The following is a 24621-nucleotide window of genomic DNA, read 5'->3' as shown; positions in this document are numbered from 1 at the left end:
GAATGGAACTTGATGGTTGGAGCTAGGCTACATTTTCACTCTCAGTGCATAACTCCTATTGGCAGTAACCTCTGTGGTGGGAGCTGAGGGAATACTTTATTAAGATAAAATAATAAAGACAATAAAACAGAAAGTGAAAGCGCTTGGCAGTAGCTCAGTTGGTAAAAGGCCTTGCAAGAGTATGAGCTCAATCGTCAGAACAGATTTTGGGGGCCTGGAGAGGCAGCTCAACATTTAAGGGGTCTTGCTGCTCTTCCAGAGAACCCAAGTTCTGTTCCTAGAATCCACATGGCAGCTAGCATGAAGTTTAGTTAAGGGGATTCAATACTCCCTTCTGGCCCCTGCAGGCTCCAGGCAGTCACATGGTACACATACATGCATTGCAGGCAAAAGCTCTCATTCACATAAAATAAAAAGTAAATATTTAATATCTGAGATCATCTTTTGGCCTCCACATGTATGTGCATCTATGCACATTCATGCAATGCACATGTACTACTCAAAGAAAAGCTAAAAGTGTCAATGGTGTTTCTATAACCCATTTTACCCTTTTTATTTCTATGACACTTATAAAATCCCTTTCAGCTCCCCAGCCTCCTCTTTGATCACATGGATGGACTCAACATCACTTCTAGTCTTCTCTTCTTGATGCTTCCCAGGATCCTGAACTCAGTCTTTCCTCTCAACACATGTTCCTCGGTCATCCTCAGTTAGAAGAAATAAGGGCTTTTCCCCAGCACTGTTTATCTGTAGACATTAGTGTATTTCGTTTGTGCCCAGATGTAAAAAATAATTCATCATGATCCGCTGCTGAATCATCCATTTTCTTTGTTTTTCAAGGGTCGTAAGAGTGAGGCCGAAAAGTTCTTCTTGAAGGCCATTGAGCTGGATCCCACCAAAGGAAACTGTTACATGCACTATGGTGAGTGGTGATGCTTTTCCCATGACCCCCACCTCTGCTGTCCATGCTGAAGTGCGATTTCGGTTCTTTTCTGGTCAGAGACCTTTGGGAGGAGGCTGACTTCCTCCTTCCAGATTTAGCTGCATGCTACATCCTTCCGTTTCCATTTAAAACGTCACACTCAGGAGGGCTCCGCACTACATTTTCCTTCAGCGAATTTTCATTGGCCTTTAATGGACTAGGCAGGTTTCCAATTGTTTCTTTCAAGTTCAGCATAGCGTTTTAAATGAGATCCCATCAGGAAAGCATCTAGCTCTTTGTCTGAGGCATAGTTTATAATAAAAATATTAGCTTCTTTTTTTTTTTCATTCTGCACAGTAATGTATTGCTCATGGAGCATGCCAACTTGATGTTTTAGGAGTTTACATTTTGGCCTCTACGCCTTGCTTTCTGGAAGATATGTATGTATACCAGGCTGTAAATACCTAAGAGCGAGGCCAAGCATAAGCTATAACAAGTGTAAGGAATGTCTGTCTCATGGCATTTAGCCTTGGTCTTAATCAGTTCAGAATGAGCTTACATAACACTCTATCATTATCGTGACTCATGTGTTTAGCCACTAAAGTATACAGCTGGTTAGTGTGGAATAAGATGTGCTGGGTCTCCCAGATTTGTAGATGGGCTGTCTCTCAAGGAACAATAGCATTAAGCATTTCCTTTTGCTAAGCCCATGAGAAACAAGATAGTGATTTTAAAAAAAAAATTACTGCTGACTTTATGTGTTAGGTATTATTGGGTAGTAAATGTAAACATGTTCAGAAATGAAATCCTTAGGAAATACAGCTATTATTCCTCTATGGTACTAATTCCTTCTCCCAGTTTTCAGCTAGAAAGAAAAAAGCAGCAGTGATGGCTAGGAGCATAGAAGAATAGAAATAATAAAATGCAGGAAACACTGAGCCAACCACACGTGAATCTTTTTATGTGTATGTTACTGTATGTGTATGTGTGTGAACCTAGTCACATGATGCTTTGTTTTAGGCAGAACACATGATATAAAATCATGTATATGACCACTCTGTCTTTGCTTGTTTACCCTGTGTTATGATAATGATGTAGCAATTCAACCTGGCTGCAGAATTTATTATAATTTTCACAAGTTTTCCTATTTGAAGTACTCAAAATTAGGGTGTTTCTCATACCTGCTGGTTTGGGGTCCCCTGCCACACCTCAGATCATCTCCACGATTATTTTGCTAGAGCATGAGAGGACTGTTGCCTTCCAGAGGCATTTTAGGAAATAATGTGCTGTTCTCCACCTTCCTGCTTGTTTGTTTCCTTTGTTTCAAACTGGTCCCGCTTCCCGGATCTTCAGAGCTAGTGTCCGCCATCATTATGTAGTGAATAGGGATCCGCACAGTGAATTTCCTTACACCCCACTACTGCCGCACCTGAGACCATTATTAAAAATCACTATTACAACCAGGGTTGTGGCTCATTGGTACGGCCTTGCCTGGCACAGGTCAGGCCTAGTGTTCAGTCACAAGCACCGTGAAAGCAAAAGGAAAGGAATCTAACTTTAGACTTCAGTTGCTTTGAGAATTCTTTTTTTGAAAATACCTTTTTTATTTTTTTTTAAAAGCAGTTTTTTTTTTTTTAGTTTTACATACCAATCCCAGTTCCCTCTCCTTCCTCTCTTTCCACTCCTCCCACCTCTTATCTACTTCTCAGAGAGTGTAAAGCCTCCCATGGGGAGTCAACAAAGTATGCCATATCACTTTGAGGCAGGGCCAAGAACACTCCCCCATATCTAGGCTGAACAAGGTATCCCTTCACAGGAATGGACTCCAGAAAGCCAGTTGATGCACTAGAAATAAATACTGACCCCATTGCCAGTGGCCCCACAGACTGCCCTAGTCGTACAACTGTTACTTACATCCAGAGGCCCTAGTTTCATTCTCTGCAGGCTCCCCAGTTGTCAGTCCAATGTCAGTGAGCTCCCACTAACTCAGATCAGTTGTTTCTGTGGGTTTCCCCATCATGATCTTAACCCCTTTGCTCATATTGTCTCTCCTCCCTCTCTTTTCAACTGAACTCTGGGAGCTCAGCCCAATGCTTAGCTGTGAATCTGCTTCCATCAGTTGCTGGATGAAGGTTCTATGATGACAATTAAGTTAGTCATCATTCTGATTACAGGGAAAGTCCAGTTCAGGCACCCTCTCTACTATTGCTTAGAGTCATAGCTGGGGTCATCCTTGTGGATTGCTGGGAATTTTCCTGGTGCCAGATTTCTCGCTAACCCCATGATTGTTCCCTCTATCAAGATACCTCTTTCCTTGCTCTCCCTCTCTGTCCTTCCCCCACGTTTACCATCCCATTCCCTCATGTTCTCCTTCTCCTCCCCATCCCTCTGCTACCACTCTCCCAATTCACTCTGGGGATCTTGTCTATTTCCTCTTCCCAGTGGGATTCATATATGCCTCTCTTAAGGTCTTTTTTTTGTTAAGTAGCTTCTCTGTGGACCGTAGGCTGGTTGTCTTTGCTTTATGTCTAATATCCACTTATGAGTGAGTACATACCATGCTTGTCTTTCTGGTTCTGGGTTACTTCACTCAGCATGGTTTTTTCCTAGTTCCATCCATTTGCCTGCAAATTGCAAGATGTCATTGTTTTTTTTTTAATCACCGAGTAGTGCTCTATTGTGTATATGTACCACATTTTACTTGAAAATGGTGACAACTCGTGTATTTAAATGTTTGTGTAAAGATTGATTTTTTTCTTAATTCTGTTGGAGTGTATTTAATGTTGAGGGTTATACAAATAATTAGAACTATATTTCCCATCTCTTAGTAGGAAAACTACATGATTCAACATAATTTTATAAATGACAGTGTTACTCGTTGTAATAAATATTACAACACTCAGTATTTACATATAAGTTGAAAAAACTCAAGATGAGACATCAAAGAAAAAACTAATTAGGGCACATAGTCTACAAATTCACAGAACCCCATATTAAGAACTGGCGATGATATTAATATTTGACTTTTAGAACTGAAAAATTGTTTTCAATTTAAATCTATATCAACCCTCTGTTTTGCAAACAAATAGAGTGAAGCCTTGAAAAATGAAGATGATTCAACCAAAGTTAGTGTAGTTGAGCAACTTTTGCATCTCTCAGTTACTCATTGTTTTCATTTTATAGCATACATTCTATTTCTTTTTATAACTTTGTAGATTGACAGAAATATAGACATTTTTAATCAGTAATACAGAATTTGAGAATATTATGACTTAGCTTCAAATTCTTAGAGAAGGATTTATTTTACTTTTGTAAGATGTATCTACTTGGCACAAGATGTTGTTCCCTATTCAGAAAATTCTGTGAAGGAATCAACACCATGATGTCATATTTAGAAAGTGATCTGTAGATGGAAGTTTCTGTCCTGCCTGGTCCTACAGCTGTTCAGTGCCAAAGAAACACACAGAGGCTTATATTAATTATCAGCTGTTTGGCCTATTAGTTCAGGCTTATTACCAACTAGCTCTTACAACTTCATGAACCCATAATTCTTGTCTATGTTTAGCCACATGGCTTGGTACCTTTTCTCAGTGCAGCATTATCATCTTGCTTCCTCTTTTTCTGGCAGATGACTGACCTTTGCCTTTCCTCCTCCCAGAATTCCCTTAGTCTGTTCACCCTTCCTGTACTTCCTGCCTGGCTACTGGACAATCAGTGTTTTGTTAAAATAATACGAGTGGCAAATCTTTACAGTATACAAGAGCATTATCCCACGGCAGTGATCTGTAGAAGGTAGAAGATTTGTTAAAAAGAGTAGCTGTGTCTTACATCTACAAGTGTATGATGTGCGTCATCTTACACTCCAACTATTTGAAAGCTAGGTGTCAGTAGGAGACCTGGAAAGTTCAAGCATCCATGGCCAGAAAAGGTGTAGATTCAGAGCAGTGAAAAAGAACTCATGTGACTGGACCTGGGTAAAACAGATGGAGAAGTGGAAGATGAGGCTGAAGAGGAATTAGATAGAGTACTATCTAAACAAGGCTAAGAGGTATTTCTTCTACAAGTGTGGGGATGGACCAAACTGAGAAGAAAGGGCAGAGATATCAAAGTACAAAAAGAAAATGCCTTTAAAGAGTGATTACTGTGTATTGGCCAAGGAATGATGATAGTTTAGAGTTGGGAGATATTGGGAAAGGAAATACATTAAAACCATCCCTCCTTTAGATAATTCTATATTGAGGGGAGAATTCTGTTTCCTAATTTCTATGCCATCAATACCTAGTGTATTGTCAAGTGCCGAGTAGTGTCCCATGCTAGTAACTGAATTTGGAACATAAAATTCAATGAAAGGATGTTCTACTTGAATTTTCATTATTTTTATCCAAGAAAATTCATACTATGTTTCTCATCTCAGTTCCTTGCCAATTTGCTGAAATATATAGTTTTTCATCCTGCCTTAGGGTGTTTATACCCACAGATTGAGTGGGTAAAAACACTCCCACAACTTGAAAATAAATATTTAAATGAAATGTATGTGTTCTGAGTCTTTTTAAGATGCGCTTCAAATGCCAGCGAATGTTGTTTTATGAGAAATTCATCCTCTCGTGCAATTATGTGCTTTTAGTTTGCTTGTTAATGATATGAGTGATTTGAAAAATATTATTCAGTTATGACTGGGTAGGGAAGACATCTAACTATGCTATAGGTTCCTTCTAGTTTAGACACTCTGGTTTCATGTCTGAAGGAGTGAGTTATAGGGAAGTTTTTTTTTTTTTTTCACTACAATTTCATCTGAAAGTCTGCAAAACTGGGTACAAGGAGATAATTAAATTTTGGCCTCTGTTAACCTCCAGTCTCTGGATGAGAAAAAGAGACTTGGAATAGAAGCCCAGGATGAAAATCTAGAAAGTTGATGTTGGCTCCTAGATGTTTTCCAGCATTAAAATTTTCTATCACTTTAATAATTTATCAAATATTGTTTTTAAATATTGGATCAATTTTTTGCTTCTGATAAATGTGCAGGAAATGGGTTTCAAAGTATGTCAAGATATCGACTTAAGTATAACATTATATTCATGCATTATAGAAGTGAATGTTTCCATGCCTGTGATACCAATTATATAATCTTGGTCAAGTTTGATTCATGAATCTCAGGGTGATGTCCATTGCAGATCAAAAGATTCTCCATGGATCTGTTTATCTCCAATAGGAAGTGTTTTCCAGAAAACTCCAAAGACAAGATAAAGTGTTCTTTAATAAAAACCAAAATTGCTATTATAGAAAAGCCATGTGGTAAGATAAAATACATTTTATATATTTTCTTTGGATACCCAGAAGCAAATGTGATGTGACTAAAATACATTAGTATATATCTAAAAGTACCTACTAGGTATAAGTTAGTATATATCTAAAAGTACCTACTAGGTATAAGTTAGTATGTATCTAAAAGTGCCTACTAGGTATAAGTTAGTATATATCTAAAAGTGCCTACTAGGTATATGTTAGTATATATCTAAAAGTACCTACTAGGTATAAGTTAGTATATATCTAAAAGTGCCTACTAGATATAAGTTAGTATATATCTAAAAGTGCCTACTAGGTATATGTTAGTATATATCTAAAAGTACCTACTAGGTATATGTTTTAGTCAGTGTTCTGTTTCTGTGAAGCAACATCGTGACCAAGGTAACTCTCATAAAAGAAAGCATTTAATTGGGGGCTTGCTTACAATTTCAGAGGGTTAGTTCACAGCCATGCTGTTGGAAAGCAAAGAGGCGTGGCGCTAGAGCAGTGTCTGAGAGAGCTTTACTTCTGGAGGCCACAGGCAGATAGAGCTCTCTCTCTACTTTTAAGCATATGAGTACTTTTCTCATTTTTACCTCTTTTAAATACCTGTACCTATACACTCTCTTGCTCTCTCTGTCTCTGTCTCTCTCTATATGTGTGATTACGTGTATATAATTTTTGAAAAAGGGTTTCTTTGTGTAGTTCTGACTGTCCTGGAACTCACTCTAGACCAGGCTGGCTACCTGCCTCTGCCTCCCAAGTACTGGCAATAAAGGCATGTACCAGCACTGCCCAGATAATTTTTAAATCATTTATAAACGGAAAAGAAACCTTAAGATACATTCTCAAAAGAAAAAGTACTGAGAATAGCTATTCGGCTAAATTAAGGGTACTCGTGGTGACTAATTCTGGCTCTATAAGCTGAAAGAGAGCTAATGTGGTGGCTCATGAGGAAAAGCGGGTCTTACACAAGCTTGGTGACTGGAGTTTGTTTCCTAGATCACATACTCCCTGCCTTGATGATAATGGACTGAGGCTCTGAAACTGTATGGGGGCCCCTCCTCAATTAAAGCTTTTCTTTCTAAGAGTTCCTCTGGTCATGGTGACTCCTCACAGCAATAGAAACCCTAACTAAGACACAACTAAGAATCAACGTAAACTTAGCTGTTAAATGCCTAAACATCTCTGTTTAACAGGAAGACAGGATGACTGATGGCCAGTTTCAGAACGCCTAGGGCCAGTCTTCTCCTAGTTGGCAAACCTTGAATTTTCCTAGCACCTTTGTTGTCTCTACACTAGGGGGTGTTCACTGGGCACTTATTTCATTACTGATCGCTCATCGTTTGGATCTTCTTCATTCTCTGGAGCCATGGTTAGTTATTAAAGACAGTTATTGTCTGTCTTTCATTCACTACCCCCAGATATACACAATCTCTTCTGTCTCAAGTATTTTCTATGTTTCCTTTTTCTGTTGTGCACCAAAATTTCTGTAATATAACATGCTGACGTCATGTTCTTTTTTTTTTTTTTTTTTTTTGAGGATTTAGCAAACAGTATCCTAATGGGCATACTTTTTCCTAGACTCCTATCCCTTGGGTTGACACTCTCCAATTAAGCTATTTCTCCTTAAGGTTAGCAGCAGTGAAGCCATTGTCTTTTATGATTTGTGCCTTCTCTACAACTGTGCCCCAATATTTAACATCATGCTTGATAAACACATTGCTGGAGGGTGGAAGAAAGGCAGGCTTATCACTGTAGAAATAAGTAGCATCAGCCATCAATAATAAAGGCAGTGGTGCTTCAGGCTTCCCTCTTTGTTAGGAAGTGAATGGAGAAAAAAGAAGCTATTCAACATCTAAGTAATTTTTTCTCAGTGGTCATTCAAGCTGTTATATAAAAAGATAGCTGAAAAAATACCACAGTAACAAATATATACAGTGATCTGAAAGAACTCAGCATATAAAAGTTTATGGGCTGAGGAGATGGCACAGACAGTAAATTGCTTAACTTGAAAGCGTGGGGACCTATGTTTGATACCCAGGAACCATACTTAAAATAAAATTTAATACATGCATTCACGGGGTGTGGTTGTAGTGCTAGGCAGACCCCTGGGAAGTGATGGACAAGGCACACAGCCTGGTTTCCTTTGTGAGCTCTGGGCCAGTGAGAAGCGCTGTTTCCACTTTCAGCCAAACAAAGCACAAGTCTATCATCCTTGAGGAAAAATATGAGTTTGTCCTCTCCTTCTGTGCACATACACACAAATAGAAACATAGGCATGTGTGCAGACACATACATGCACATTCAAAACATAAATGTTTATCAAGAAAGAAAAAATAGAGGAAGGCATTTTAAATGAACTCTTTATTAAATAATTTTCATGATGAATTAATCGGTACATTTTGATTGTTATATCTTAATCCAAAGTAGGATGACTACATAAATATTTTGGAGTTCTTTTGCTGAGAAATTCCCGTGTAGGATCTCATTTAATCCCTCAGCAGGCAGATACACTATGGAGCTGCTTTGTACACTCAACAGAATGAGGAGTTGAAGTCCTTTAAGCCATTGGGAAATCATCCCAATTTCACTGCCAGCTAATACCGTTGACACATCACAGTGCTACCTGTGCCAAATGCAATGCCATTGCCTCTTACGCCAATATGGGAAACTCTCATAAGAGCAGGCTAATAGAGTAGAATGGCATTTAAAGATGACATCAGTCCCCAAAACCAAATTTTACTCTGTTTCTTCTAGAATAGGGTTAGAGATGTTTATAGGGGAGGACTAAAATTACAAGGTGCCTGATTATGATACATGCACACAGAAGGCTGAGATTATGAACAAAGAGAAAACTGTGGTGGTCTCCTTACTGTGTTACCATGAACAGCAGGAAAAGTGGTCCATACCTTGTGGTTGTCACAGTCGGGAGAGAACCTGCAGAATATGGACGGGGAGAGGAACAAGGGACAGGACACCAAGAAGAAAACATGCTCGAGTCAGGTGCCCTACATAGATTTCTTCATAATATCCTTTTAATTTAAAATTTTTCAATTTTCTAAAATAGCTGTGCTCCTTTTTGAAGCACACATATAATGTAATAGTATACAAAATTACAACCAACTTCTCTGTTTCCCTTGGATGATGTAGAAAAGATACCAGAAAAATTGCAACAAGCAGTTATATGTATTTATTCATAAGTATTTATTTGAGATGGAATGTAAACTACTTTATAACATTTAGGAATATAGAAAGACTCTTACATGGATTCTCATTTATGTGCCGTTTACATCATAAATTCATCAGATATGTTTTTAATTAGTATCATGTGTACTTTTTGTTTATCAAATACAATAGCTGTATTGTATTCACAGTACGTTTTTTGAGTGTGTTGCTTAAATGTTTGTCAACCTGACACAAGGTAGAGTTGTTTGAGAAAAGAAACCTCAGTTAAGAAAACACCCCATTGAAGTGATCTGGTAGTAAGCTTGTGGGGCATTTTCTTGATCGATGATTGATGTGGATATGGCGGTGAAATCCTCTGAAGTATTTTCCACAGTGGTTAGTGGCTTCAGTTCCTCATTCTGTTAAGTAGGCAGAACCAGCTCCATGCTGTATATGGCTTTTGGGGGATTCAGTGAGATCCTACATAGTAATATCTCAGGACAAACTACTCCAAAATTATCCGTGTAATTACTATATCACACATCATGGGTGATACTGTCCCTGGAAATGTGGTCCTGGGTTGTATAAAGAAGCAGGCTGAGCAAGTCATGAAAATGTGAGCCATTCTGCAGCATTTTTCCTTGAGCAAAAAAGCAAACCAGAAGCCAGGTGTTGGTCGTGCACGCCTTTAATCCCAGCACTCGGGAGGCAGAGGCAGGTGGATCTCTGTGAGTTGGAGGCCAGCCTGGTCTACAAGAGCTAGTTCAAAAACAGGCTCAAAGAAAAGAAAGAGAGAAAGAGAGAAAGAAGGAAGAAAAGAAAGAGAGAGAGAGAGAGAGAGAGAGGGGGAGGGAGGGAGGGAGGGAGGGAGGGAGGGAGGGAGGGAGGGAGGGAAAGGAAAGGAAGGAAGGAAGGAAGGAAGGAAGGAAGGAAGGAAGGAAGGAAGGAAGGAAGGAAGGAAGGAAGGAAGGAAGGAAGGAAGGAAAAGAAAACTAGACTACCAAGGAATTCACAACATATACCACCTCCCATGTTCTAATAACACAATAAAATTACTGGGTTTCGAGTCTTGACTACAGGCATTTGTGTCCCAGCTGGAGATTCAGCCCTGTCCACAGCAGCACATATAGGATCAGTCAACATTACCCAACACATGAATCAGTGAGGAAGTCTAGACAGCACTTCAGCTAGTTTTGTGCTTCCTTTTCTTCAGATTTACTTCCCCTTCCCCCTTTGTGGGGTGATCCATTGTGATTTTGTATAATTTAAAGGCTTTATCAGGTCAAGCTTTGCTAAGGGGTGGAATTAAGCACTATGCATGCAAATTCCTTCGAATGTGACCTCATATGGGATTTAAGAAACTAGAAAAGCAAGATAAGCATTGGACGGAGAAGCAAGAAGAGCAATGGATTTGGGACAGTAAACAGAGAAGGATTTTGGTGTGAGATTCAGTAGCAGCCTAAGGATGATCTTCATGAACTTGATCCAGCCTATCCTGAACTCTTGTCTAGTTTTTGCTGTTAGTTTTCATTGTTGTGGTTTTATCAAGATGTAGTCTTTCTGTGGACCCCTGGCTGTCCTGGAACTCACTTTGTAGAACAGAGTAGCTTTGAACTCAGAGGCCCATCTGCTTCTTCCTCCTGAGTGGGATTAAAGGCTTGTGCCACTACACCTGATTTTGTTCTAGTTTTTACCAGCTGGTTATAAGGATTTACTTATTCTCTCATACAGTGAGTAGCGTGTAACCTCCTCAACAGGTCCTAACAATGGATACTTACTCCTACAGTGTAAAAAGTAGGATTTTCTGGACAAGTGAGTTGTATAGTCACTTCCTTGGCGGCTAAAGAAGGTGCCTTTGGATCCTTTTATCCCCTGAATTCTTTCTCTCTGGCTCCCTTGTGTAATATGCAGTATTTTTTTTTAACAAAATGAGGCTTCCCACCTAGGTATTCACTGATTAAGCTCGGCCCTTGCCCAGTGTTGGCATTTTCTTTATCTTCTGAAGATAAAATATGGCAGATTGTCGAAAAAGCTCTTCATGGACCTCTATTATTTGTTCCTATTTCATTTTTCTTTTTTTGTCTCACTCAATCCCCATCGAATCTATTAATCATTTAAACAGGATGGGGCTCTCACTGTCCCTTTTGTCTCCCTTGTCATTTCCCATCCTTCTCAACTTCACTATCTCTTATGCCACTCTGATCCCCATTTCCCACCAGACGGCCGTAACGATGTGACTAGCCTTTGGACATGCCATAACCCTTTTCAAAAGCATCATGGGAGACATTAATCTGGCTATGTAGTTCACCTTCCTGACCTCTTTTCCAATGGAGTCCAGGACCTTGGCCGGCCAATTCTCTAATCGCTTTTGCACTGGACACTTTCCTTGTTACATGTCCAATTAAGGATGGATTCCTGGCCTCGTGTTCACCTAGGGACAAATTCTGGGCCTCTCAACCTCATGATATGATGTCCAGATTGTTCTCCTGGGCATCTTTTCCTTGTTACCTGGCCTACGTGGTCTCCTTGCCAGCCACTATGGCTCATTCATCACATTACTTCTGTAAACAGAGCTTTTGTTAAACGTGGGCTGCCAGGAACATAAAAAAACAAAGCGAACAGCTAACAGAGAGAAGGCTAGAACAGTTGGTTTTAAAGGGACACAGCTTTAAACGGAAGGGTAACTGGTAGCTCACAAAGATATGCAGTAAGCCTCAAAGAGAGAAAAGTCTCCATATATCCGATGCGTTCAGTTAACAGGCACTATGAGCATCATGCGCAACCGCTTCTCCTTAGGACAGCTAATCTAAATCCTGACCACTGCGCCAGCATCAACCCTCTCCCAGGAGAACTGCCTTTCTTTCCTTTACAATGGAACCACCCCCATGGGAGACCTACTTGCCTCAGTTCCCTCTGCCCCCTCATCTTCCTGCCACTAGATGTCAGCAAATTCAGTGAACCTGAATAGTTCCACCTGTTCTGCCGGTTTCCCCATCCTCTGACTTCTTTAGAAAAAGTCCTGAGATGCACGTGGTGCCACTGGAGCGGTGGTCCTGTTTTGTCACACTCTGGATACTGCTGGCGACACTGTCTTCTCTTGGTGAAATCAGTCAATGGTATCATTACCTCTGCCCTTTGCTCTTTGTCAAAGATTATGAATTTAACCCAACAGCTTTGCACCCATCCCTTCTTATTTGTGTGTTGAACTGTCTGTACATTCTTCTCCCTCCTCTAGTAGATGAGAATTGTTCCAAAATCTAAGATTTTATTTACCTTTGAGGAGCCTCTCCAAGTATAGCTATGTATCTTATGTGCAGCAGGTATAATGTAGATGTCTTGGATAAACCTACAGAAGATACTATTCTGTGTTTTTGGATTTATTTTCTTTCTGTTCCCAGATTATTATTTTTTTCCCTATAATACAGCATTAAATGTGAAATATACTGCCTAGTTTAAACTGTTTTGGCTCTAAGATGTCTTTCAAGTGATAATCAAGCTTGGACTATTTTGTTATGTTCTAGAGGAAATTTAGAGGCCACAAACCATGACACCCCATCCAGTTACATCAGTTCAAGACATAATATTCATGGTCCCATCACTATTGTTCTTATGATATGCCCAGGGTTTGTGGCCATTTACCATAACTATGCCTTCAAAACTATTATTGAAGACAAAGCAGTAGCCACAAAGGCCTCTCATTATTTCATTTGGTCCTGTCATTGAACATGCGTTTGTTTCAATACTCTTCTTCCAGGAGTTAAGAAGGTGAGCCAAGGGTATACACAAGAGGGAGTAGGATTTTGGTAGAGGAAATGACATAGGAAATATTCTGGAGCAGCAACCATTATCCTCCTAGGGTGTTAGATGAACAGGAAGGCAAGAGAGGGTAGAAATGATATTAACTTGTGTAGACCAACTTCAGAATTTCCTGGTCAGCCATGAAACGATACAATTGATCAATACTGCTCTGACTACTGCTTGAGGGATTCTCTTTAGAGTAATGGGGACCACTTAAGAGGTTAGGACAGTAATTCAGAATGAGACCATGCTTTGATACAGGGTGGTATCAGTAAGGATTAGATGATTCTGAGTCTATTCCAAGGATCATATGCCTTTTTCAATGAACAACTATTTTACTGTAAATGCTATGATTTAGTTTACTTAATAAAAATCCTTGCAAGCTATATTGTCTTCATCATCATTATACCCCGTACATATTTTTGTGGGTCTCTAGTTGAGTTGAAATGATCTTAAGAGTGATTTTTTTGTGGTGTTTTAGCAAGCAGTGCCGGTTTCAATTAATTTAGGGAGTCTGTATGTGAAAGTTATACAAATCAGCATTGATCCCGAATGCTTTCATTTTTTACCGATTTCTACTTCACAGGCGGAGCTTTTTAAATCCAGGAATTAATGAAGGATTGATCTTCATAAGCTTGTCATATTAAAAATCTGGTCAAATCCACCAAGTAGTTTAAATGGTTTAGCATGTGAGAAAAATGTTCAAAGAGGAAATTGTTCAGTTCCTACACTGAGAGCTCTGAGACTTGGGTAATCGCATGCTTTCATCTGATATTAGCCCGTGTGGTAACTTATACTCTCTGTCTCAGGATCTCTTGAGAATGCATCCGCTGTTTAATCATCTTCTGTTTTCCCCATACACAATGATTTTTTTCCTTGTAATTTCTCAAGTTGCTTTTTCATTTCCTTCTCTGCCTCCTTTTCCTTTGATTTGAGACAGTGATGTAAAATGAAGATAATTCACCTTGGTCAGACAACTTACAAACCAAAGAAGTAAAAAAAGTGGTAGGCACGAAATGATTTCCTGGAGTTTGTTCTTGCATTTGTTATCATTGAGAGTAAACGTACCATTATTGACTGTTCCATTCATACATGTGACTATATCTGTGTCTGTATGTGAGAACTGGTTATTATGTCCCACAATATAGGGATTATTGCTAGATGTAGGTTATTTTCAGCCTAGCTCAGGCTATCTGCAAGCTAATCCTATATATAGTTGCAATCAATAGTATGATGGAAAACATTTTGTTTCACCATAACACAGTGATTCTCAAAACATGGGCATGGCCTAGCAGCATCAGCATCAATTACAGTCCTGTTAGCAATGCAGATTCCAAAGTCTTTCTCAGATTCCTACATGTGAAACAGTCGGGGATAGGTTGGTGATGCACTAAACTAGAAATCAGTGGCAATGTCAACTTCCCAATCTTTCTAGAATTTGCCACAGTAGATAGATTTATTTTCTTGCCCTTCTTTGGCAGGCTGGTTATATGGTTATATATATATATATATATATATATATATATATATATATATATATGTATATATATTGAGTGTTCTCTCAGTCTAAGCTCCAGTAACCACACGGTGGACTCGAGAACTTCTTCAGGGAAAAGCCACTATGTCTCTCCTGCTGCTACCATCAATCCTCTGGCAGGGATTCGGGGCGCTATTTTGTTAATCCTTCACTTCCCAGTTGTGATGAAGATGACAGGGTTGGGATATCCTCTCCCCTCGGAACTGAAGCAGCCATATGGGGACAGTTCTGGCGCTCGCCCTTATCCCAGTATAATTATCAGTCTCTCATACTCTTTGAAATTCTTCGGTTTTGATGGGAAATTAGATTATAGTGAATATAAATCAGAAGAAATTCTGGCAACTATTGGAAACTTGTCAGAGAAGGCTTCAATGAGAAAAGCATATTTAGGACACACAAAAGAAGAAGAAATGGAGGTACAGTGAGTAAGCAAAAGAGGACTAGAGGTTGATGTGCGGTAGCCTTAGCAGTCAAGAAAACTTGGAAGTGGGACGTTCCCGGGGGAATAAATGACTGACGTGAAGGATAAATCACCATGTGGGCAGCTGAAGCAGTTGGGAGGGTTCAGTCCTTAGTTTGGTAGTAGACATAATGGTTAAAGCTCACAGTGTGAGTAGTGATTGGTGGTAAAAGATCCAGAGGTGATACTAAAGAATTTTACTTTTGTGAATGCCCAAGTAACATGTCATTTGAGATTGTTTGGCTAATTATTTGAAAGAAAGCTGCTTTGACTTTATTTCCTTTTTGTGGTGGTTCCGTGTTTGAAAGGTTTACCATGCGATTTCCCGTCCATTCTGGGCAGTATCCCAAAGAAGTGATCTTTGTGTCACCTATCAGCCTAATTTTGTTCCGTTTCATCTCAGGTATTCAAATTAAGTTGAAAATACCAATTATTTACATTTAATAATTTATACTTTAATATTATTAGAATACTAGTGGTGGACTTTGGGGACTCGTGGCCTGTGGAGGCAGAATTATAAAAATGCATAGCTAATATGTTATGATACTATTTTTGAATAGTAATACAAATATATCCTAGCATAAAATGTTCAAATGAGAATTTTAACCATAGTTATCTTTATGGCTAAGATTATGCATTTTTGTTAATTTATGGACTTTGCAAACAGTTTGAAAAGTACAAATCATATGACAAAAATAATTTGAAAATGAATATTGTTACATGACAATAAAAAGGTATATCTGAGCTCACATAATAATATGTTGTATAGATATTTTGTTGTATGTTAACAATGTGTGTGTCCATGACGAAGCCTGAAAGGCTTTTTCTACGGCATGGTGTATAAACTGAGCCCTATGTGTTACTGAATTTCACTGTTTATTATATCTGACTGTAAACCTTTCTGTGTTTCTCTTTCCTTTCTGTTTTCCAGCGGGGTTAATGTATTTCCTCTTATTCCCTCTCCAGCTGTAAAACAAAAGCCTTTCTCGTTCAGTGAATTGTGGTTTCCTAACTCTTAATCCAGGCTATGCTTCCGAGTTGATTGTCTGGAAAAAAAAACAAAACTGAGCAATTCTCTACTTGTACTTTGTTTAAATTGTACATTAATAATTAATATACATATTATGCATTTTTAAATTGAATATTATATTGAGGGTAGATAACAATATGTTTTTCTTTTATGCCCTGGCAATGCTGAAGCATGCATGGGCAGCCCATATATGGTGGTTCTGTTGAACTTGTCCATATTGGATTTCATGGTCTAAGTTGATGAGGACTGACCAGGTCTCTTCCTCAAGAGGGCACCAGATCTCATTATAGATGGTTGTGAGTCACCATGTGGTTGCTGGGAATTGAACACAGGACCTTCGGAAGAGCAGGCAGTGCTCTTAACTGCTGAGCCGTCAGACTCTCATACCCATAACTAACTGAACGATATTTAGCCTGGATCTTTCATAAAACCATACATGAGGAGATACTGTTCATCATCTGAAGATTATTTCATTGTTTTGTGTTTTTTAAACTATATTCTTTAAATCTCCTGTCTTCTTTCTCTCCTTATAGTTAATATTTGCAGGAAACTTTTGAGAACTGTGTTTTCTGTGTCTAATTCTCAGAACTTTCTCTGTAATGAGTTTGAAACACAGTCTTGCCATGTAACCTCAAATTAATGATCCTCCTGCCTCAGCCTCCCAAGTGCTGAGAAACACAAGCATCCAACCACCACAGCAAGCAACTAGATTTATCATTACTCAAAATATATTTTGTTTTTTGTCATTGTCCTTTCCACTCTCTTCAGCCAGGCAGTGGCTATTAGTCATTCTAATTTCTTAAATCTTAGTTCTCATTTTTTTGTTTCAGGGCAGGTAGTTTAGGTTAAAGGCAGTGGTGACTATTAAACACTTGACGGCAGGCTTTTCCAACAGCTACCCCAGCATTGGTCCTTTTAAGCATTTTTCTGTTTTTATTGGAATTTCTTGACTTTCTAATGATTTCTATAACTAGTTCTTGATTTTAAAATGTTGCTCTCCAAGTAAAACAGGTAACTCTCAACAGGAGATAATGACTAGAACATCAACTCATAAGCCTGCAGGTGCATGGTGGCTTCAACCCAGCTCCACCCCCCTCTGATTTGATCTTAACTTTACTGTCTATGAAACCATGCTTAAATTAGTATTTCAGTTAATAAATTCCCATCTTTCAATGAATCCCTTTTGTCTCTCTTCACATATCTATAGACTTAATTGTTAACCTATGTTTTAGATGTTATTTTGGCCGGTATAGGGAGTTTATAGGCTATCACATCACTCTTAAGTTGCAGTTTTAGAGACTAGGATGGTACCAGCTGAAACAATCTTATCCGCAAAGCTGATCTGCAATAGGCTCAAAAATCCGAGCTTGGTAGTACTTATCCCAAATTTATTGCAGAGTGTAATTCAGAGTGAGTTACTGCCAAATCTACCTTTCTGTGTCTTTTCGGTAATTTCAGCAAAAAGAAAAAATGATTACCTGAGAATGGATACACCTGTTTGCTTGAATATATCAGGAATGAGTGTTATTCAAAGTCCTAACAGTTAAAGTAGACGCAACTTGCACTTATTGTATTTCTTTAACTTCGTTTTTTTTTCCCTGCTTGAGTAGAGTATAGAAGATTCCTCTTTAAGAAAAATACTTTGTACACACAGAAATCTAAAATCTTTATGATATCCTGTAATTATGGGAAAAGCATATAAAATATAACTAAAAAAAGAGCAGGATGTTAAATATTGGCTGCAGATCACTGTTTCCACCGCTTATTTATTATTGTAAGCCCTTACCCCCATTTCTAACAGAGCTTGCTTACTTTCCTTGGCAGGTCAGTTTCTTCTGGAAGAATCTCGCCTCACAGAAGCCGCTGAGATGGCAAAGAAAGCAGCCGAACTCGACAGCACCGAGTTTGACGTCGTCTTCAATGCTGCTCACATGCTCAGGTAAGTCATTGTTTCGGTATCGTCTGCGAATGATGCTCCGACTTGAAGAAAGCAATTCATTATATTAATTTCCCCACTGCATCATCATAGACTGCACTTTTAAAATGAATCATACTGCCTAGCCAGCTAAAAATTAATAAGAGCTACTTCATTCATTAAAATCTATGTGTCCATTGAGCAGAGAAGATGAGCTCTCAGGGCCCAGAAAATTATCGAGATACTTCTACCTACTTTTCCTCCTCCCTTCAAAAATTGCTGCAGAAGGAGAACTGTAAATGTAAATTTAATAACTGTCTACTTGAATGTCCCCCAAAACAAACATCATATCAATTAATAAAATATGTTTCTATGTTTCTGTTATTATAATAAGCATTACTGAGTGTGACATGGGGATATCTTTTAATGTATTTGACCATGTGAACACTTATCAAATACAAATATACTTAAGATACATAAAATATTCAGAATGGCTCGGTAGTCAGCACTGTTGGTGTCTTGAAGAGATACATTGTTAAACCATTAAGGCTTGCATCTTCTCGAACAGACTACAAGTAAGACTTTAGCAGTCTAAATATATTACACTCAATGGGTAGCAATTTCTGGAAATATTTTATGTAGCTTTCTGTTTTTCAACTCAATGAAATGCAAGTATTTGTTGTGTATCAGTTGAGATTCTCTAGAAGAACAGATGTGTACACACACACATACATACACATGCACACACACATGTGTGTGAGCATATCTGCGTGCGCGCGTGCGCACACACACACACAGTAGTTATTAGTTGGTTTCTAGGCTGCGGTTCAGTAGGTTTAATAATGACTGTCTACCAAAGGAAAATCCAAGAATCCAATAGTTGTTCAGTCCAGAAGTTGGGATATCTCAGCTTGTCTTCAGTGTACCAAAAAAATCCCAAAGAAGTAGGCTTTAATTCCAGTGAAGGAATGGACTTGCCTGCCAGACAAGCAGGCAAAGAGAAGGTGCTCGCATCTTCCATGCCCTTTATCTAGGCTGCTATCAGAAGGTGTCGTCCAGATTAAAGGTGGATTTTCCCACCTCCAAAGATCTGGATTAAAAATGGGCTTTCCAATTCAAATGATTTAATTAAGAAATAACCCCTTGCAGATGTTCCCAGCCTCTTGGGTTGTAGTTAATTCCAGATGTGGTCTATCTGACAACCAAGGATAGCCATCACAAATGCTTGCGGCACAAACTGATTTCTGACCCTTTTGTAGTATCTAAGACTATTAGGGATGTTTTGAAAGTACACATAAATGTTTTTGGTTGCCCCTTGAATACACTTTGGACAAAATATGTCATAATTAATCAATAGTTTGCCTAATGTCATTTGGTATATGAAGTATCCTAAGAAATTCTAAGCCGGTTTTGAAATCAAGCCATTCCTCTGGAGCATTGTGTTTGGTAAGCACTACGCTTCCTAGCCGGGAATAACACTTGATGACCCTGTTTGCCTTTGGGCTTAGCAAATCTTAGTATGCACGGCCTGTGCCACCATCACTCAGAGCAGGAAGAGCAGAGAATCTGAGCCTCAGTGTCCTCCGGTTGTCCTGAGTCTGGAATTCCATTTTCTTGAGACTGCATCTTATTGGTGAAACCTGAGTCCTGTGCTAAAAAGAAAGTTAGGAAATGAAAGAAGTCTGGGTCTCTTGCTTCTTGCTCGGGATCGTAGAATCCACATTGTGACTAATTGCCGACTCTGTTTACAGACGGCGATCCTAAGTGCGCAGTCTCGCGTAATGAACATTGACAATGCATGGCGACACTTTTAGGACTTCAAATAAGACCTAAAAACTAATAGATGCTTCCAGATGAAACCCTTTCTTTTCTGTTGTTTTTAAAGCAGATTGATTATCATCAAAGGGAAATATCAAAGGCACCGAACATGTTTGAACTCAGTGAAATCGGGTCTACATAGTTTTGTGAGAGGAAACAATTGAATCAACCATTCTGTTGAAAACATTTTGTAGGAAGGGATGTATTCAGTTCTCCGCGCCCCCTTCCCCACCCCAGAACTGGAAGTTGGAATGAGAGTATGAATTTATTTGGTATCTGAGAAGAAGTTAAAAGGCAATAAAAACACGTTTCACCTGGCTCGTAGGCTTTGGTATGAGAGTTTTGTTTCCTTTCCCTTAGTGAACTTACTTGACAAGGGCTAAAGGCGGTGTTGATTCCAGTGTCTCCTGCCTCCTTGGCACTGTGTTGTGCATGCATACCGGACACCCTCCTGTTTCTTCCTGCACATCTGCAGAGGGTACAGTGATATTCTTATAGCTGCAGCCCTAAGGGTTCCATCATGATTTCTCAGAGTTGGCAAAGATGAAATCTGAATGCAGTGTAGTCTGGCTACATATAAACGTCTTTTCATTATCACAGGTGCCCTTCATCTTTATAACTATGTGACTACCCAGAAGCTATGATGCTTACTAAAGAAGGAAGTCTTATAGAAGGTGGAAGATTGTCACATATATAAATCCTAAATGACAACACCTCTATGGGGTGTTAAAATGCATTCTTTTATGGTAAATCTTGGAAAGTGTGTTTATGAGTTCATTGCGGAGATTAATCCAACTTTGTATCGATGGAATATTAAACTTCTAAAAATGCTACCGTGGACCATGTCTGTCTTCAGTCACACGACTTAGGGAAATGTGCTGTTATTTTTTTTTTTTTCTTTTCTCAGGCATAAGGGTACTAACTTCCAGTGCAGTGAGAAATGTACAACTGTCATACCACCTGATTCTCATTGCTTTTCTAATTTCCAGAACAGAATGAATAAATGAGCAGAATCATTCTACTGCAATTTTTCTGCTCAAACAGCACAGTATTAAATGATTGTATCCTATACAAACATAGAATTTTGAGGTAATAACTTCTTTATTAGTTCTACTGGAGGTGACACAAAATTTAAATTCTTACGTGAAAGTAAAACAATTTCAAGGTCTTTCTCATTGTATGTGTGTGTGTGTGTGTGTGTGTGTGTGTGTATATATATATATATCAATAAAGTTAGTCTTCAATATTCCTTGGTTTGGCATCCGTGAACTTTAATATCTACAGGCAAAATTTGAGTGTTGTGGTATGTTTTGTACTATACTGGTCTGTTTAGAGAATAATGACCAACGAAGGCATCCTAGCACCTTTTGATTGCATTTGTGATGCTTTGAACATTATAACTGATGTCAGATTCATTTAAAGTATACGGAAGACCTGCACAGGTTCTAGGTAGGAATGTGTAGGAAGAGCATAAGCATGTAGAGGTTTTGTTTGGTATCTGAAAGAAAACACTTCAATCATTCCTCAGGACAAGTCTGGCTTCGAGGATGTCTAGGTTGTGCGGTTGCTCCATTTTTTTTTTTTAATGGAACAAGAACATTGAAAGGTTCACGGCACTTTCAAATTATAGATTTAGCAATGTTTTGAGGTAGTTCCTCTTGCAGCTACATGCAGATTGGCCTTCAGTTCTCTAAGTATCAGAATCTGACTTTGAGCTCCCGATCCTCTTGCATGTAGCTGCCTGTACTGGAAGCAGGCTTGTGCCACCCAATCGTTTCCTCAGTAGAATCTTGTTTATTTCATATTGGTATGGATTGTAAGATCTTTAAACATTTGGCAGATGAAGTTGATGGTGGTGGGTAACTTTCAACTCAATGCCTCTCTGATATTAGTGAGTGAAGAAGTCACCCAGAGTCCTTGAGAAAATACATGTTCTGATCTAGTGGGTTTGACTGGTCCCTAAGATGTTACAGTCTTTTTTTTTTTTAGTTTTTCGAGACAGGGTTTCTCTGTAGCTTTGGTGCCTGTCCCGGAACTAGCTCTTGTAGACCAGGCTGGCCTCGAACTCAGTGATCCGCCTGCCTCTGCCTCCCGAGTGCTGGGATTAAAGGCGTGCGCCACCACCGCCCGGCTAAGATGTTACAGTTTTAACAAGTTCCAGGTAATGCTTACAACGTCGATTCATCAATCACTACTAGGGGTGATTTGTCCTCCTCCTTATCTCCTCACTCATTCTCCCAGTAACTTCTTCCCTGCCAGAAATCCATCGAGAACATAGGCGATTATTTACTGTGTATGAACATAATGGTTCACGATCAACCAGTCCCTTCCTTGTAAACTTTCAATATAAAACATCATTTAGTTCGCCTATATCCAGGCTTGAGTCTGTCTTTAGCAGTCCCTGAAGGGTCTGAGACCATGAAAAAAATGCATTCGAAAGTTTATGGGACATGATAACATGTGTGACCCATGGGGACTATTTCTAAAATTACATCCTGAGTGCTATGGTAGGGTGGCTCAGCAGGCAAAGACTCTTGATGCCCAAGATGAGGAGCTGAGTCCCTTCCCTAGGACCCACAGAACAGGAAAGAATGGTCTCCTTCAGGTTGTCCTTCAATGTGCACACATATGTGTGTGTGTGTGTGAGCATATACACACACATTAAATTAAGTAAATGCAAAATAATTAAATTATGTCAGTTTTAAAAACACATATAGTCTCTTTACTTGATACATTTCCTCTTTTCTGCTCTCTTTTTTAAAATACAAAGATTTATAGGTATTATAACTTTTTGATGTCTTGACAGAGTTCTTCTCTAAGGAGTTTATAAACAATTTATTTCAGATTTTATGTCCCATTGTTTTACATGTGTGAGATTCTGGTTTTGCTATTTGAAGATGTTCCATACGTGTGTGTGTGTGTGTGTGTGTGTGTGTGTGTGTGTGTGTCTTCTGTTTCAGTTTTATTTCCTTTCCTTCTATACAACTTATAGATAGATTGGAATTAGAGTGTAGTTCTTTTTTGAGTGGCTTACAGGCAAGCATCTGATCATGATAGACAAGAATCTGCAAAGCCAAGCTATTATTTCCATATACATTCATGTTACATGGGCAAACATGCTTCCAGTTTAAAAAAAAATTCAGATGACCCTTTGGAATATATTTAATATGAAGTAGTGGGAACTAAGCATATTAAGTGATTTTTTAAATTCACAACTATATAATTGTGATTACCCTATCTTTTTTTACATATCATTTTGTGACTAATGGTCTTAAACCTGTTTCAAAAATATATTTTTATTACAAAGTAACATCAGAGATAGATAGAAATTAATTATATAAAATGTGTATGTATTTTTATTGATGTTTTATAGTCTTATATAATGGAATTCTGCAGTATGCAAATTATGAACTTCATGACCTTTGTATTGTCTATTATTACTCTGATGCTAGAGTCTCACTGATGACAGAAAAATTATTCCAAAGTCAAAAAATAATCACTTTAACTGATCATTTTTTGAAAATTCAGTTACTCAATAGTCTAGTTAATTGGGAACACCTACATTTTCTTCTAGTCCTTTAACATTTTTGGCCCAATGGGGGAGAGCTGGTCTGGAGGGTAGGGGATGCTCAATATATATGATGACTAGATATTGTTAATGAGTAGGGGGGCCTCCGTCTGAATTTCCCCTTCATTGTGTCTGCTGTTAGTTTAGTTATTCCTTTACTGACGAGTCACGTGTCTCAACACACTGCTGATTTGAAGACTGAGGGAGATGCCCATCTGTATGAGTGATCTTCTTGCTTCTCATGCACATCATTACTGGCTATGTGGAGTATGCTGTAGCCAGAATGATAGGCTGTCTGCATCTGGCCTGGGAGACTTTACTCTTTGAGTCTTATACTTGTGAGAAAATTGTGAGATTTTATGATTATCATATCTAACTATGATCCATAAAAAGAAAGATCAGAAATGAAGTAAAGTATCCGGTACTATTTTTGTTATTTTCCCTTATGTTTATATTATTGCTAATAATAGCAATTACCTCATGGCATTATACATATTAGATAAATTACTGGGTAGAACTTGTATACTTTTGTCACATTAAGGACATAATGAGTGAAATGACCTTAAGCACGTAGGAAAAATATCTATTTTCAGCTGCTTTAAATGGGTGTGTGTTAACATCCAGGGAGTCAAGTCTTGCAGTCCATCCCTATCAGTTTACGCTGGAGGTGCCTGGCAGTATTTAATAAATTCCCCAAATCACAGAGCAGAGTCCTGCTCGTTTCTTCACCTTTTAAAAACTGGATAATGATTTAGTCACTTTTGCAATTAGGACATGATAAGTATTCCAAGAAGTTCTCTTTCAGAGGGAAGTATAAAATATAACATGTACAAAAAAATGGGCTTTGAACACTTCCTCATGAGTTTTCTTTCTTGTCCAGAAAATAAACCAGGAATATTCTGGGCCTAGAACTGACATATTCTTCCCCTGGTTTTCCATGTAGTGTCATAAATACTTTCTGATCAGTAATAAAAAAAAGACTTTTTAATAATCAAAGCAAAGTTCTATGGTGGAAATTAACTTTGTATGCATATGATGTATAACAAATCCTGTTTTTTCATTTCCTTTAGAATGTTATCAGTTATAATTCTAGCTTAAATCACCTCTTCTTAGTATTTCTTT

At 38.5% G+C, this 24621-nt stretch overlaps 1 protein-coding gene across 1 annotated transcript in view; it reads left to right on the top strand.

Moving 5' to 3' along the window:
• Tmtc2 (transmembrane O-mannosyltransferase targeting cadherins 2) overlaps positions 1-24621 on the top strand; it is a 380346-nt gene that overhangs the window by 291168 nt on the left and 64557 nt on the right. Inside the window, exons 9-10 of the mRNA XM_057758114.1 lie at positions 841-922; positions 18023-18137. Coding sequence (XP_057614097.1) covers positions 841-922; positions 18023-18137 — 197 coding nt within the window. The remainder of the gene's footprint in view (positions 1-840; positions 923-18022; positions 18138-24621) is intronic.

This window comes from Chionomys nivalis, chromosome 25 (assembly GCF_950005125.1).
Source record: "Chionomys nivalis chromosome 25, mChiNiv1.1, whole genome shotgun sequence".
NCBI lineage: Eukaryota > Metazoa > Chordata > Mammalia > Rodentia > Cricetidae > Chionomys > Chionomys nivalis.
Note: the sequence above shows the minus strand (reverse complement) of the source record. Positions and strands in the feature narration are given on the sequence as shown.